This window comes from Coloeus monedula (assembly GCF_965178545.1).
Source record: "Coloeus monedula genome assembly, chromosome: 5".
NCBI lineage: Eukaryota > Metazoa > Chordata > Aves > Passeriformes > Corvidae > Coloeus > Coloeus monedula.
The window spans coordinates 75,070,546-75,084,330 of NC_138785.1; the positions used below are offsets into that span (position 1 = coordinate 75,070,546).

Sequence of the window (13,785 nt, forward strand, 5' to 3'; positions counted from 1 at the left end):
TTGTTTTATTCATCACAAGTTTTTCTGTTGAGAGCCTTGGCTATGATTTCGTGTTCCAGAAATCTTAACATGAAAAACATAACTATGCTGGGTAGGGCAAAATGAACCACCTCTCAGTAAGCTCTTAAATTTGCATTAAAAAGGCCAGGTAGTCACTGTCTATCACTAAAGGATTTCTAGAACACGTAATTCACCATTTTGTCATGACAAATTTTCCAGTAAAATACTGAAGTGATAAATCAATTGATGGAATTTACCTCAATCCTCAGTCAAAATATCAATGTAATTTATTGATGGTTTGGGTCCAAGTGTGGGAAGGTGGATAGTGTTAATCTTGCATGCAAAACAGACTGCTTAAAGAAATAACTATACATGACACTTATAACTAAAAAAAATAATTTAAAAGAGAAACAATTCAGGAAAAAACCCTATGAAACCCCCAATCATTCCAGAAATTAATTCCCTTACAGGACTGTGACAGTACTACCTTGCCCTGACCCCAGCTCTTGCTTGCCAACATTGCTGTGAGCAACATTTGCCAATACAGTAAAAAAGAAGCCAAAAATCTTAATAATACAATGTCAGGAAAATAAGTGAGTGAAAAAGAAATTTTCAGGACATTCCAGGAATGGGTTTTTTTCCCCAAAAGCAGCACTGCAGAGTCAGCTGAGAGCTGTCAGTGGAATGCAGGTGTCTCTGGCTCCGTGTTTGTGAGCCAAACCAGCCACAGGCTTTTGGGTTTGTCACCCTTTCGTAGTTCTGGATATTCTTTCCCCTGTGGTTTAGCCAGGCTGAATCCACTGTCGCATTTCAGTGTGTGGCTTCTTCTATTTTATTGCCAATACACTTTTCTCTTCTTGGTTAACTCTCCTCACTATTCTTCAACTCTTTAAATAAGCTTTTATAAAACAAAAAGTATCTCACCTTTTTGCCTCCTCAGCAATGGCTCACAGCACTCATTTTATTAAATATATTTGAATTTGGGGTCTATATTTACATTCGGTGGTAGGTTATGGTGTTTTCAAGAGTTATTCATCACAGAAATACAGCAACTTCAAGCAACCAGCACTGGCCCTAACCAAGAGAAATTAATGCCTAATTCGGACTTTCCTTCCATAGAAGATTAATTCTGCAATTTTTTATATATTATATATTATGTACTATATAATTTATATATTATATTCATATTTTTTCCAGCCCTGCACTTGAAAAGAGAAAAAAAAATCAGCTTCCTTAAAATTAAGGCAATCAATACATATGTCACTGTCAGATCTCAAAAAAATACAAGCTAAGAAATGCTCCTGGTATTATTAAACCTGAATCGCAGGCTGTCTCTCTCTGTTCTCCTATAACTTTTCTTATTTATGCAGCTGAAGTTTTGCAACAGGCACACAGAAAGACTTCTAGTGCTGTAGGAAGACATTACAATAAACCTCACAAAAGCTATGTGAGTCACTACAGATCATCCCAAGAAATCCCAAGTTGCAGATGAAAAACCCCAAGATTTTAACAGTTGTCCTTTCCAGGGCCTAAAGGGGCCCCAAGAGAGCTGGAGAGTCAAGGGCCTGGAGTGCCAGGACACAGGGAATGGCTTCCTACTGCAAGAATGAAGGGTTAGATGGGATTTGGGAAAAAATTCTTCCCTGGGAGGGTGGGCAGGCCCTGGCACAGGGTGCCCAGAGCAGCTGGGGCTGCCCCTGGATCCCTGGCAGTGTCCCAGGCCAGGTTGGACACTGGGGCTTGGAGCAGCCTGGGACAGTGGGAGGTGTCCCTGCCCATGGCAGGGCTGGAACAAGGTGCTCCTTCATCTCCCTTCCAACCCAAACCATTCCATGAATCTCTGATGAAAATCCACCCCCCCCCCCCCCCCCCCCAACACAGCACCTGGGAAAAGTTTGGCATGAACAATTTTCAGGATTGCTGAAGCTACAACCTCCTGTAAAAAGGACTGAAGTGGTACCACATCCTGCCAAGGGTTAACTGCCTTTGAGAGAAATCCTCCTTTTAAAGGATTTAAGAAGGTGCTAACAAAAATATTACCTAATCGAAAAGGGAACAACTTCTAAAAGGAGAAAAATGTCATCAGTTGATGCCAAAAATAAGGCAGCAGGAGCAGATAAAACACAAGCAGCTGTTTCATGTTTTAAAGGACCATTTAACTGTTCTGTTTTAGATCTTTCCATCCCACAGTAGATGATGTCAGTTTGCCTGTTCTGAAAAATCAGCATGTAATTGCATGTCTCCAAAAGTAATTACATTCAACAGCAAATTTCATCAGATTAACAAATTGATTTACATTTCATTGTTGCATTTCAAGAAAACCTCTCACATGGTGAGAGAAAATACAGGAAGAGAGGCCCAAAAGCACCTGCAGTTATAACTAAAGAAAGGCAAGGGACATCATTAGCAAACAACTTTGGCATTACAATGCTTTCAGAAGCAACAGAAAAAAAGAACATTTTTGGAATAAATGGTTCCAGAGAGTTGAGGATGATTTTATCTCTGCACCTACATCTCTTCCTCATTAAATATGCATGAGGCACATGAGGACCTGGCAGGAAACCTGTCCAGATCAGCAACCTCACTGCAATTTCAAGCCCACATAATTATTTTATCGAAGCAATCACTACCTATCTCAATGTATTTTATTCTCTTTGGCCAACAACAAAGACACTTTCTCTTTACCCTCACCTAGAGCTCTCATTCAATGAGCCTGTGGCTTTTGATTTGAGAATGACACTAATTCAGAGAAAGGCTGGAAACCTCCATGGGCCATATCCAGTCCTCAGGGGTTATTCATGCCCTGTATCAAATGCCTAATGCTTCCTCCAGAGAGGAATCAAGGAATCAGAGACAGTTCGGGCCCTGCTTTCTAACCGTGGATGGTTTCTTTGCTCGATCTTTTCCCATGTGTTACGAAAGCCTTTTAGTCAGGCTCTAAACCTCAAAGAGTGGAAACACAGAGAGCATCACTGCTGGCAATACCCATGTCACCTGAAAGAGGCTGAAAGCCTAACATAAAAGGAATGTGTGAGATCTGCTGTTCCTCCAGCTCTGTTCTGGGCCCTTCCTCAGATGGCAGGAGCTAAAGGTACCCCAAAGCTTTCCTTGGCTGTGGCAAAGTGTCATCCATCATTTAGCTCTGGAACAAAACAAATGTTTCCTGAACTACACTAAACATGAATGGCAAGTAAAATTAAAGCTTAATTCAAAGTGGTATTAATATTCCTGCTAATGCAGACCAACTGTTTTAGGGGTAATGTTGCCAATAAAACTAGCAGGGTGATGGGGAAGAGCACTAGAAGAAGAATTTCAAATCAAAACTGCTTTAATGAAGAAGTTTTACTTTGAAAAATGAGAATTTCAGAAGGTTTCAGTATTTACATACTGCAGGACACAACAGCAATGAAACACTGAAATAAACAATGATAAAGATCAGATCGACAGCTTTGTCTGAGGATTGTGGAGTCTTCTTAGGAATGTAATTCCTGGCAGTTTGTAAAATATTGGCTAATATTTCCAACTTAAATAGCCACGTTCACCATAAGAAAAAACAAGACCCATTCCTCAGCAGAATCTCAGTCTAGTGTATAATTCATCTTGACTCAGAAATGCAGTTGATGCCAGGTGGCTCCACCTAAATTTTGCCTAAGTACTAAAACAGGAAATACCTCCTGGCTAAGGAGAAGACCCATTTCCAACATCATTGCCAGCTCTGCTAAGCCAAAGAGATGTGAAGGGAATTTGCTCTCCTACATACCTACAGACATTTTCAGCATATGATGGAAACCAGGGGGAATTTTTTCCCAGGTCAAAGGAGGCAATTAGTAACTATAACACAATCCTATGGCAAACCCTTGGGTTGCAGAGAGAGGCAGAGAAGTCTTTTGATGCCTGTGAAACAACAGAGCTTCGGCTATTCCCTTAAAACAACTCAGGACAGAAGAAAAGGTCTTAAAAAAATTAGTAGTCACAGGTCTAACATACAAGGCACTTGAATCCAAGAAAGTGCCTGCTCTAAAATGTTTAATAGGAGCACAGTCATACTCCCAGATCTATCAGAAATCTCACATAATGCAGCAGTGCAGCTCTCTTCACTGGAGCACTAAAATGAGTGTTTTGCTTCCAAAGTTGGACACAGTCATCCTGGCAATGGGAATTTAAGCAAAGCAACAGAAGGCAGAGAGGGAGGGCCCCGAAGGAAGGGGATTCATTAAAGAGCACATCAGCTAATGGCTGACATCTCATTCCTGGGGATGGCACCTGCAACAGATCTGTACAGATCAGCTGGAGCTGTGACACCTGGATTTCTCCTACAGAGCCAGGCTGGGAGAGCTGGGGGTGTTCAGCCTGGAAAGAGAAGGCTCTGGGGAGACTTTAGAGCCCCTCCCAGGGTCTAAAGGCACTCCAGCAGAGCTGGAGAGGGACTTGGGACAAGGGCCAGGACACAGGGAATGGCTTCACACTGGCAGACAGCAAGGTTAGATGGGATTTGGGAAGAAATTCTTCCCTGTGAGGCCATGGCACAGGTTGCCCAGAGAAGCTGTGGCTGCCCCTGCATCCCTGGAAGTGTTCCAGGCCAGGTTGGATGGGGCTTGGAGCAGCCTGGGACAGTGGAAGGTGTCCCTGCCCGTGGCAAGGGTTTGAATGAGATGATCTTTAAAGTCCCTTCCAATCCAAACCAGTCTGTGATTCTAGGATTCTGTGTGCCAGTCCAAACACAGTCACCTGTGACAGTCACCTGGATCACTGCCGAAAGAAAGCACCACAGACCAAATTATGGTTTAATTACTGCACATTTGAGCCTGTCCTCAATTTCCAGGTCTCCCATTAGTTACAGTTTCTGCACTTGACCTCCTGACACTTCCTGTGCCAGCTGCGACCCACTGAAGGGACCTGAATTGTTTCCACCTTTCAGTTCACCACTCCCCCTTTCAGCAGATGAACCAGAGAGCAACACAGCATTTTGAGTGGGTTCACCAATATCTTCCTATCAGGGTAAACAGCATGTTTGGAAATAGGTTAATTAGGACAACACATGATGTGACCGAGTTAAGCACTCCATAGATGGTCTTTAAGGTCCCTCCAATCCAGTTCATTCCAGGAACTTTCTGTGTAAAAAGGGATAAAGATATAAAGGAGACTATATAGATAGACCATCCTGAAATAAATCAAGTAGAAGAAACCGGAAGAAAGTTTGAGAAACTAAAATTGAAGGCAGCAGGGGCAATTTTAGCTATTTTTCCATTACAGCCTTTATGAAATCTGAGTGGAAGGCAACAATTTAAGTGAGTTGAATGTTTCCCACTGGTTCTCAAATACTCTTCAAAGAGTGGGAGCTATGCAATGCTGCTGCAGCCTCCAGCACCCTGCACATGCAGCAATGCTATGTAGTTACAGTGGCACTCTTTGAAGCCCAACACGACGATGAATTGCCAAGACAATTATATATCGTGAATATCTAATGAGATTTTGCAAATGGTACATTTTGTATGCAAGGGCTGCAAAATTCCTTCACCTCTTTTTGTTTCTTGAAGCATTTGGTTCATAATTAACATTTAAACATGTTCAAATCAAAATCCTTCAACCAACACAAAGGAAAGAGAGGAGGCAATTGCCAGTTAATGATACAATTACAAACTGGTTTTGCCTTAATCAGCTCCTAAACGTCTCACACATTCTCAGGACGTAGAGATCAATGCAAGATGCTCTGAATCTGAGAGGAAAAAATCGAATATCAAATGGGACAGAATGTTAGTGAATGTAAACAATAGTTTGGGTATGAAACAAGACTAAACCACCAATTTCTATTTAGTGAGTGGTAGCAAACACCATCAGCAGTAAATTGTAATGAAGCAGAAAGCTTACAGCCAGGGGAGAATTTGCTGCATTAGTAGATTGAATTTTCACCCCCCTGTACACTCTGGGGAGGGATTCACTCACTGGAATCAGCTCCAGGTAAATACATACTAGTTTCAACAGTGTTAAAACCTGCTGACATTTACACAGGTATCAAAGAGAGTTTCAAATTCTCACCATTAACTATTTGTCAGCTCCAGAACTGCAGTTTCACCTCAGAGTGAGCTCACTTTGCATGCACTGAAACCCATGAAGAGAACTCCTCTGAAAGTTTCTGCACTGAATTCCTTTGCTTCTTACTGTGCTACTGTACAGCTGATTATTTATAGTCAATATCTCTCTTTTACTCTGAGCTAAATTTGGAAAGAGTAACAAAGCAAACTCACAATGAAGATTAAGCAAACAAAAATAGTGGGAAAAAGATTACTGTTGCATTTATATAAGTGAAAAAAAAGCTCAACCCTTCAATGCTCACTAAGGTCCTTTCTTAAAGGGTGCACTCCCACTTTGGGGGAAGATAGGGAATATTTAGAGCAAAGCTGAAGAGAGGAAGGTGAACAGCTGGGGTTTGTTAAATGCTTCAAAATTCCACGTGTCCAAGGTTTGCAGCAAAGAAAAGCTCACAAAGCAGAGAGAATGGAAATATCCAGACACTGTTGACAAGACCTTACCTGGATTTTCAGGAAAGCTTGGCAAGGTAAGGCTTCAAGTGAACTCCTGCATGCTTGGAACTGCTCAGAAAGGAGGAATTAGGAAGATGATTGCTGTATTTTGAAGGCTTTCTGCATTTTGCTGCTTTAGTTCTTTTACTGAATAATCATTTTAAGTCATTAACCAGGCAGGAAAAGACATCCTAAACCAATATACTTCAAAAAAGAAATGAACTGAAGTGGTTTGGAAAAGAGGTGGAGCAAGACGGGGAAAGAAGAGCCAGAACTGAGCATTGGCAGGGACACAGCCATCTCTTACACAAAGGAGCATTTATACTTTCCAAGCGCAGATTTTAACAGGCAAGGAGAGTGAGTAAGAGACAGATTTCAATCAAGGACTTCAAGATAAAGTTTGTAATACTTAAAGAAAAAGTGGATTACAGAATTGCTTTGCAGTAACAACTACATTTCTGAAGTTTTCTGTTGCAAGATTTTGTATAAACACTCATGTTTAAATTCATCTGTTGTATTGAAATTGAAAATAAGCCAGGACAAGTGAGTGTATGCACAAGGGCAGTTTACTAAGATATTCAAACAAAGAAAAACCCCCAAAAATATGACTTGGACATGCTGCACTGCCCAGGAACAGCCCAAACACATGCGTGAGCTGCCAGGTGATGCACACACATGAGGACAGAATAATTTCCAGCAGCTTGGCAGGAGCAGAATTTTCCTGACTTTGACATACTCTATTAAAATCAGTGTAATTTCCAAAGGGAAATTGAAACATGTTCTGTAGCTGTGTGACAGTTTAATAGCATACCTGCAATGAGGAATACTGTGGGAGACAAGCTAGGAGATAAGAGAACAGTTTGCATCCTGCACATACTGCAACATGGAGTTTTAATTAACAAGCCAGTCTGCCCTGAAGGACTGATCCCAATAGCACAGGAACTTTTCTGCAGTGAAATCAGGGATGAACCCCTCGGAAAAATAAATCAGAGAGGGAAAGGTCTAAATAAAAACTATTCCTGAGAAGAATGTAGCATGGGATGAGTCAAGGACTGACTTCAGCTAGGAAGTCTTAAAATCACAGAATCAGAGAATGAGGTGGGTTGGAAGAAATCTTAAAGCTCATCTCAATCCATCCCCCTGCCGTGGGCAGGGACACCTTCCACTATCCCAGGGTGCTCCAAGCCCTGTCCAACCGGCCTTGAACCCTCCAGGGATGGAGCTGCCACAGCTGCTCTAGGTATTTGTCCAAAAAATCTTTGTCCCAAAAACCTGTACCATGATTTAGCTTCTATTTTATCATATTGAACACAAACTACAAAGAGCCGCAACTTCACAAAAATGAAAAAAATTGGGGTATGGAATGGACAGGTAGGAACACAGACTGCAACTAAGGGAAGCTCAATCCATCACAGCAGATTGCACAAGACCTGAAAGGACACAGTCAGTCCTGGTTTTTAGCTATGCACTGAAGAGGAAACTAATAGAAATACTATGGACCACAGATTCCTGGTTGCTGCCAGACTTCTTCACAAAAAGTGTGTCTCAACGAAAAAGAGCTGATGCTATTTTAGACTTTGTTTTGGCAAGTAGAAAAGGCATTAAGAAGAGCTGGTGATAAAACATTAACTTGGATTGAGTGCATACAAGCACATTCACATTAAATTAAGGATAAAGAGAGGTTAAGTGTTGTAAGAGAATCAAAGTTCACTCTTTAACTATGAGAAATGAAATCAAACAGTAAAATCAAGTGGACTAAGGAGATCAGGAATGGGAAAGCTGCCATCTAAATATTTCTCTCAGGTCAAAGATGCAAAACTATTTGAAAGCTGCATCCTCAGAGCTAACCTCAAAAGGAACATGAGGATCAATTAAAGAGACTTCATATTAAGGAGAGGAAAGGATTCATTAGCAATGTCTTTAAAGCCAGCAAGAAGTAGAGAGATCAAATAAGAACTGCCAGAAGTCAAGCTGTGCCAGAGCTCAGCAAATGAAAACAAAGCATACAAGTAAAGAAAACCAGGAGGGGAAGGGAAGAGAGGATGCTGTAAGAAGAGGTATGAAGAGTTTTCATTAGGGATAAGGACACTGAACATGGGTGCAAGGCAGTGTTTAATGGGAATAAAGTAACAGGAGATACACAACAAGGCAGTGTTTAATGGGAATAAAGTAACAGGAGATACACAACATGATGCATTCAGAGCCAGGGAAAGCACACAACATGCATCCCAACTCCAAAAGAAATGGTTCATGAAATAGTATCCTCTGGAATAAAGCTGTTAAAGCAGTTTACCATCTGAGCATGGCTGCGCATGGAACATTTAAAACTTGTACTTAGGGAAGAAGGGAGAATCTAAATATTCCCCCTCCCAAGACCTCTAGAGAAAGCAAAGTTTCAAGACAAGTTGAATGAAAGAACTTAATTAGTAAATGAAAAACTGAAATGAACAAGCAGTGGAGCTGACAACAGTAACCTGTGCCATACCAGTTCACTATCTTCTGTTTGGAAAAATAATTTATTATATAGACCTAGGCAACAGAACAGAGCTAATCCAAGTTTCATTATGGATATCAATATACTGGGAATTCCTGGGTGAGATAAAGATGGTGAAGAATATTTCAAGAGTTAAGAGGGCAGAAGTTAGTTCAAGGATGGCATTTGAACAGAATGACCGATACATTCATGTCCTCAGAAAGTCCTGAGGAGGCCCCGGAGCTGCTCCAGGGCTGGAGCCCCTCTGCTCTGGAGGCAGCCTGGAAGAGCTGGGAATGTTGCCCTGGAGAAGGGAAGGAGCCAGGGAGAGCTGCGAGCCCCTTGCAGGGCCTCAAGGGGCTCCAGGAGAGCTGCAGGGGGACTGGGGCCCAGGCCTGGAGGGACAGGAGGCAGGGAATGGCTTCCCAGTGGGAAAGGGCAGGGATGGATGGGATATTGGGAAGGAATTCCTGGCTGTGAGGGTGGTGAGGCCCTGGCACAGGGTGCCCAGAGCAGCTGGGGCTGTCCCTGGATCCCTGGAAGTGTCCAAGGCCAGGCTGGACAGGGCTTGGTGCAACCTGAGCCAGTGAAAGCTGTCCCTGCCCATGGCAGCGGGTGCAACAAGATCATCTTTACAGTCTGTTCCAACGCAAAGCATTCCATGATCTCTGTTCCAGACCTCAAAGGATTTTGTCCTTCAAAGAACACCCACATCACTCTGAGCACACAGGGGGTTGATACTTGACCAGCCCACTGCAAGAAGAAGGCCGAGGCTCCTGTGAATTGTGAGCTGCCTCAGCAGCTGCAGAGTCTCTGTGACTGCCATCACAGAGTGATTCTGTCTGATTTTATGACCACCAAGCTTCATCCACTGCTTCTCCTGCACCAGCTTCATCACCACAGCACTGCCTGTCAACCAACTATACTGAATGAAGTGAAAGAATGAGCTTGTCCCTCTTGTCCTGCACATGCCACCATCCTTAGGCAGCAGCAGGAGAAAAGGGATGGTCCTCGAGCTGTGCCTTTTGAGAACCAGACACTGAAGAGCCACTAAAGTATTTCCTCTGTCTGCTCTTTCCAGGCTTCATCTTTAGCTTTATCAGTCTTTTTCTACAACATCAATATCATCAATCTGAAGTCACACACCTCGTGAAACACAGCCCTGTTAATACGTGTGTCACTTTATTTCACAGCACATCTTCAGATCCACTGGGCTGAGGCCAACATCAGAAGATGCCTCACACCTTCCTCTTATCCAGAAACATCAAACTCTGTCTGCTGTGGGATTACACCAAGGCTGGTTCAGCTTGGAAACTCCAAGCACAGCAAACTGCCACAGTTCTTGAGAGAAACAAAAAAAGCACCTTTAAATAATTTTACATATATTAGCAGCTCTTACCTGTATTTTTATGGGCCAGGTGAAATTGCTGACATAAACAAAGAATGTGATGTTCGGGTTGTTGCGGAAATCAAATTTCTCATTGGAGAAACTGTCCTTGTATTCTTTTATATTGGTTCTGGAAACAACTGGAATTTCCTCCCCAGCCTGCGTGCCAGCTGTTGTAAGGAGTAGCAAGAAAAGATGTTTCAATGTGTATTTAAGAAAACAAACAAAAGGGCAAACCAACCTAAATTCTAATGTTAAAAAATTAACTATTCATTCAAAACCAACTATTTTAAGATGCACTGCATTATCAAAATCAATGTGTGCCAAGATGTTGCATTGTTAAAAATAAAATTTGCACTTTTAATGTTTACAAAATACACTATTAAAGTTGAAAACATAGGTTTTTTAAACATTTTACCTCCTCCCTCAGGCTGACTATTTAAGAACACTACACAAAAAGTACATAGGTTAAAAACCCCCCAAGTTTTCCCAGTTAAATTTGCATTTGTCAGAAACTGATAAAGAAGCTCTCAAGTTACTTAGATCATCCTCGATTCACCTGCAAAACTTGTGGACCAAGTAATGTTGAGGTTGAAGTTTTTAGATGCATTGATGAACATGTCCAGGTCTCTGTTTTGCTAAAGGAAGAAAACAAAGAGGAAACCCCATTTTTAGGATAAGCAATTTTACTGTACTGTTTCCTAGGAAATCTTCACTACAAAAAATTATCCTGAAATTTGTTACTTACATAAAGAAAATACATCAAGCTAAAAACTTTATACTACATTTTCTGAAAGAAGCATTCTCCTCCTCAAGGAAAACCTAACAAAGAATAAGAAAGTCACGCATATAGAATATCACAGGAAGAACTGAGACACAAGATATGGGGTGAAAACAAGCAAATTGTCTCTGCTCTGGAGACAGGCTGAGAGAGATGGGATTGTTCAGCCTGCAGAAGAGAAGTGCCTAAGAAGTGCCTAAAGGGGCCCCAAGAGAGCTGGAGAAGGACTTTGGACAAGGGCCTGGAGTGCCAGGACACAGGGAATGGCTTCCCACTGCCAGAGGGCAGGGAGAGATGGGATATTGGGAATAAATATGAGGGTGGGCAGGCCCTGGCACAGGGTGCCCAGAGCAGCTGTGGCTGCCCCTGGATCCCTGGCAGTGCCCAAGGCCAGGCTGGACATTGGGGCTTGGAGCAGCCTGGGACAGTGGGAGGTGTCCCTGCAGAGGACCTGGCAGAGGGTTTGGAGCAGGATGATCTTTAAGGTCCCTTCCAACCCAAACTGTTCTGTGATTTAAAAAAACTGGAATGGCTCAGAGGTTGTTCAATCAACTGGAAAGAATCAGCTGTGGTTCCTTACGAAATTGTACTGTGAGGATTTGGGACTGCACAGCCAAGCCAAGGTCAGAAAGCTCTGGCTGTTCCAGGGAGCTGGACACACCTTCCACACCACAAGACTACACCTGGAGACCCGCAGAACTGGAACAATTCATCGCCTCCAGGGCTAAGAGAAGACAAAGGACAAAGTTAAAGGGGAAAATAGAAAATTTACCTCTTCAGGTGTTGCTACAAAATTGATTGCTGTGTAATAGCGATCGTCCTCCTGGGAAAGGCTGAAGGTGAACTGATAGTCGATGAGAAGAGTATCTGTAAGGAATGCAGGGAGACAGTTATCCCACCTCCTGGAATAAAGAAACTTCTGTAAAGGAAGGCACGGTCTCACTGAAGGGTTTCTTGGACAACCAGGACATGACACTGTCATGACACTGCTACAAATGACTCCAACCTACATATGATTCCACTTAAGGAACAAAAAACTCTGGGAGTTGAGCCTAGAGAGGGAAGAGAGGTGACTTATACTTGCCAGGCAACAGCCTCCAGCCTTGATCTAAATCAATATCCTACCTATACATTGTAAAAAACATGCCAGAAGATTTACTTTTCCAGCCTGCAATACCTCTGTGATCTAAGGAAATAGCAGAAAAATTCAATAGCTGTGTAATTCCCACTTGGAAGGGGATAATGCACAGCACAAAGAAATATTCAAGGAATAGAACCAAGCAAGACTGGATCTGGACAGCACAAGGTTCTTCCTGTAAGAGTTGGTAAGTTTTGCCTTTCCCCACTTTTTGCCCATTTAACCATCCCTGCCATTTCAGCAAGGAATTTGGTCATTCTTACACAGAGATTGTCATGAGAAGCCAGCAGTGCCCTTGTTTGGCCACACAAGCAGAATTCAAATAAGCCAAAACCAGCCAGTTGATCATTTCTGTGCTGGACAAAACCACTATTGGAGACTTTATGTAATTTAAGATTCCATCTCTCCACGCCTGCCAGGCTGCTGATTGCTAATATTTGCAAATAGAAGCTGGAAAGTTTCCATTAGGTAATCTGAATCTTGGCAAAGGATCTTCTGGAACTGCATGGGAATCCAACTGCTCATTTCCGAGGAAACGTGGCAATTTCGAAATCCATTCTAACATGGACCAGAATTTAAAATAAACAGTATTTTGCACTTATACAAATTCTAGACATTCTTTGTTTTTTACCTACTAGGAATATAGTTTAGAGGGCTCTCCAAAAGACCAGATTTCATCTCAGTCATATGAAAAACATTCAAAATAGTGTTCAAAAGATCCAATCATCACAGAGACCTTATCAAGAAAAGCATTTTCACTCTCTTTAAACAACGCATTTGAGAAAAGTGAAGGTTTTTAAGCTATTTTTTTGTCCTTTCCTTAATCCCCCATATTTTAAACACAGGTTGAGACAACTAAAACAAGTTTTAAGTAAGGTATTTTAAACTTCAAGCACATTTTTTATCTCCAAACAAAATCCCAAGGGTACTCACAGTAACATGTTCCTTTAAGTGGATTTCCCTGATATCTGTTTTCCACTTCACACCTAAAAAGAATACATATTTTTTAATAAATGGATTTTTTTTGCAGTTCTGTGTATTCCCAGCCACTAAATACCAGTAAATACAACCTGTGCTGATAACAGTATACAATTAAAGATGAATGTCTGAGCTAAACTGGGTTGATGAAGAAATTCCATGTTCCCTGCAAGTCCAACTCACATACAGTAAAAATGAAATATAAAATTCTGGATATTAACATTTGCATCCACTTGGAAGGTATTTATTAGCTCTTCACAATGCATGGAACTGGATTAGCTTAAGTCATTTATGGCCATTCCAGCTTCTATCCTATAAACGTTTATTCATGTGAGCAATGCTTTAAAAATAAACCTGGCAGTGAAATTATTTGGAATTAAATTATTTCCACTAACATTACACTAAAAGCATTTCTGTTACGTTACAGAGAAACCTCCAGCAAATTTGTTGCTCTAAAACTGCTCCATTAAACTGCTTGAATGTCAAAGGCTCATTTCGGATATATTT

General features: G+C 41.7%; 1 protein-coding gene across 2 annotated transcripts in view; it reads right to left on the reverse strand.

Moving 5' to 3' along the window:
• The window catches only part of ATRN (attractin), a 152,634-nt gene that overhangs the window by 54,232 nt on the left and 84,617 nt on the right, over positions 1–13,785 (reverse strand). For both annotated transcript variants that reach the window (XM_082282483.1, XM_082282484.1), the window contains exons 21-24: positions 13,234–13,286; positions 11,935–12,029; positions 10,941–11,019; positions 10,394–10,551 (exon numbers count right to left, since the gene is read on the reverse strand). In XM_082282483.1, coding sequence (XP_082138609.1) covers positions 10,394–10,551; positions 10,941–11,019; positions 11,935–12,029; positions 13,234–13,286 — 385 coding nt within the window. The remainder of the gene's footprint in view (positions 1–10,393; positions 10,552–10,940; positions 11,020–11,934; positions 12,030–13,233; positions 13,287–13,785) is intronic.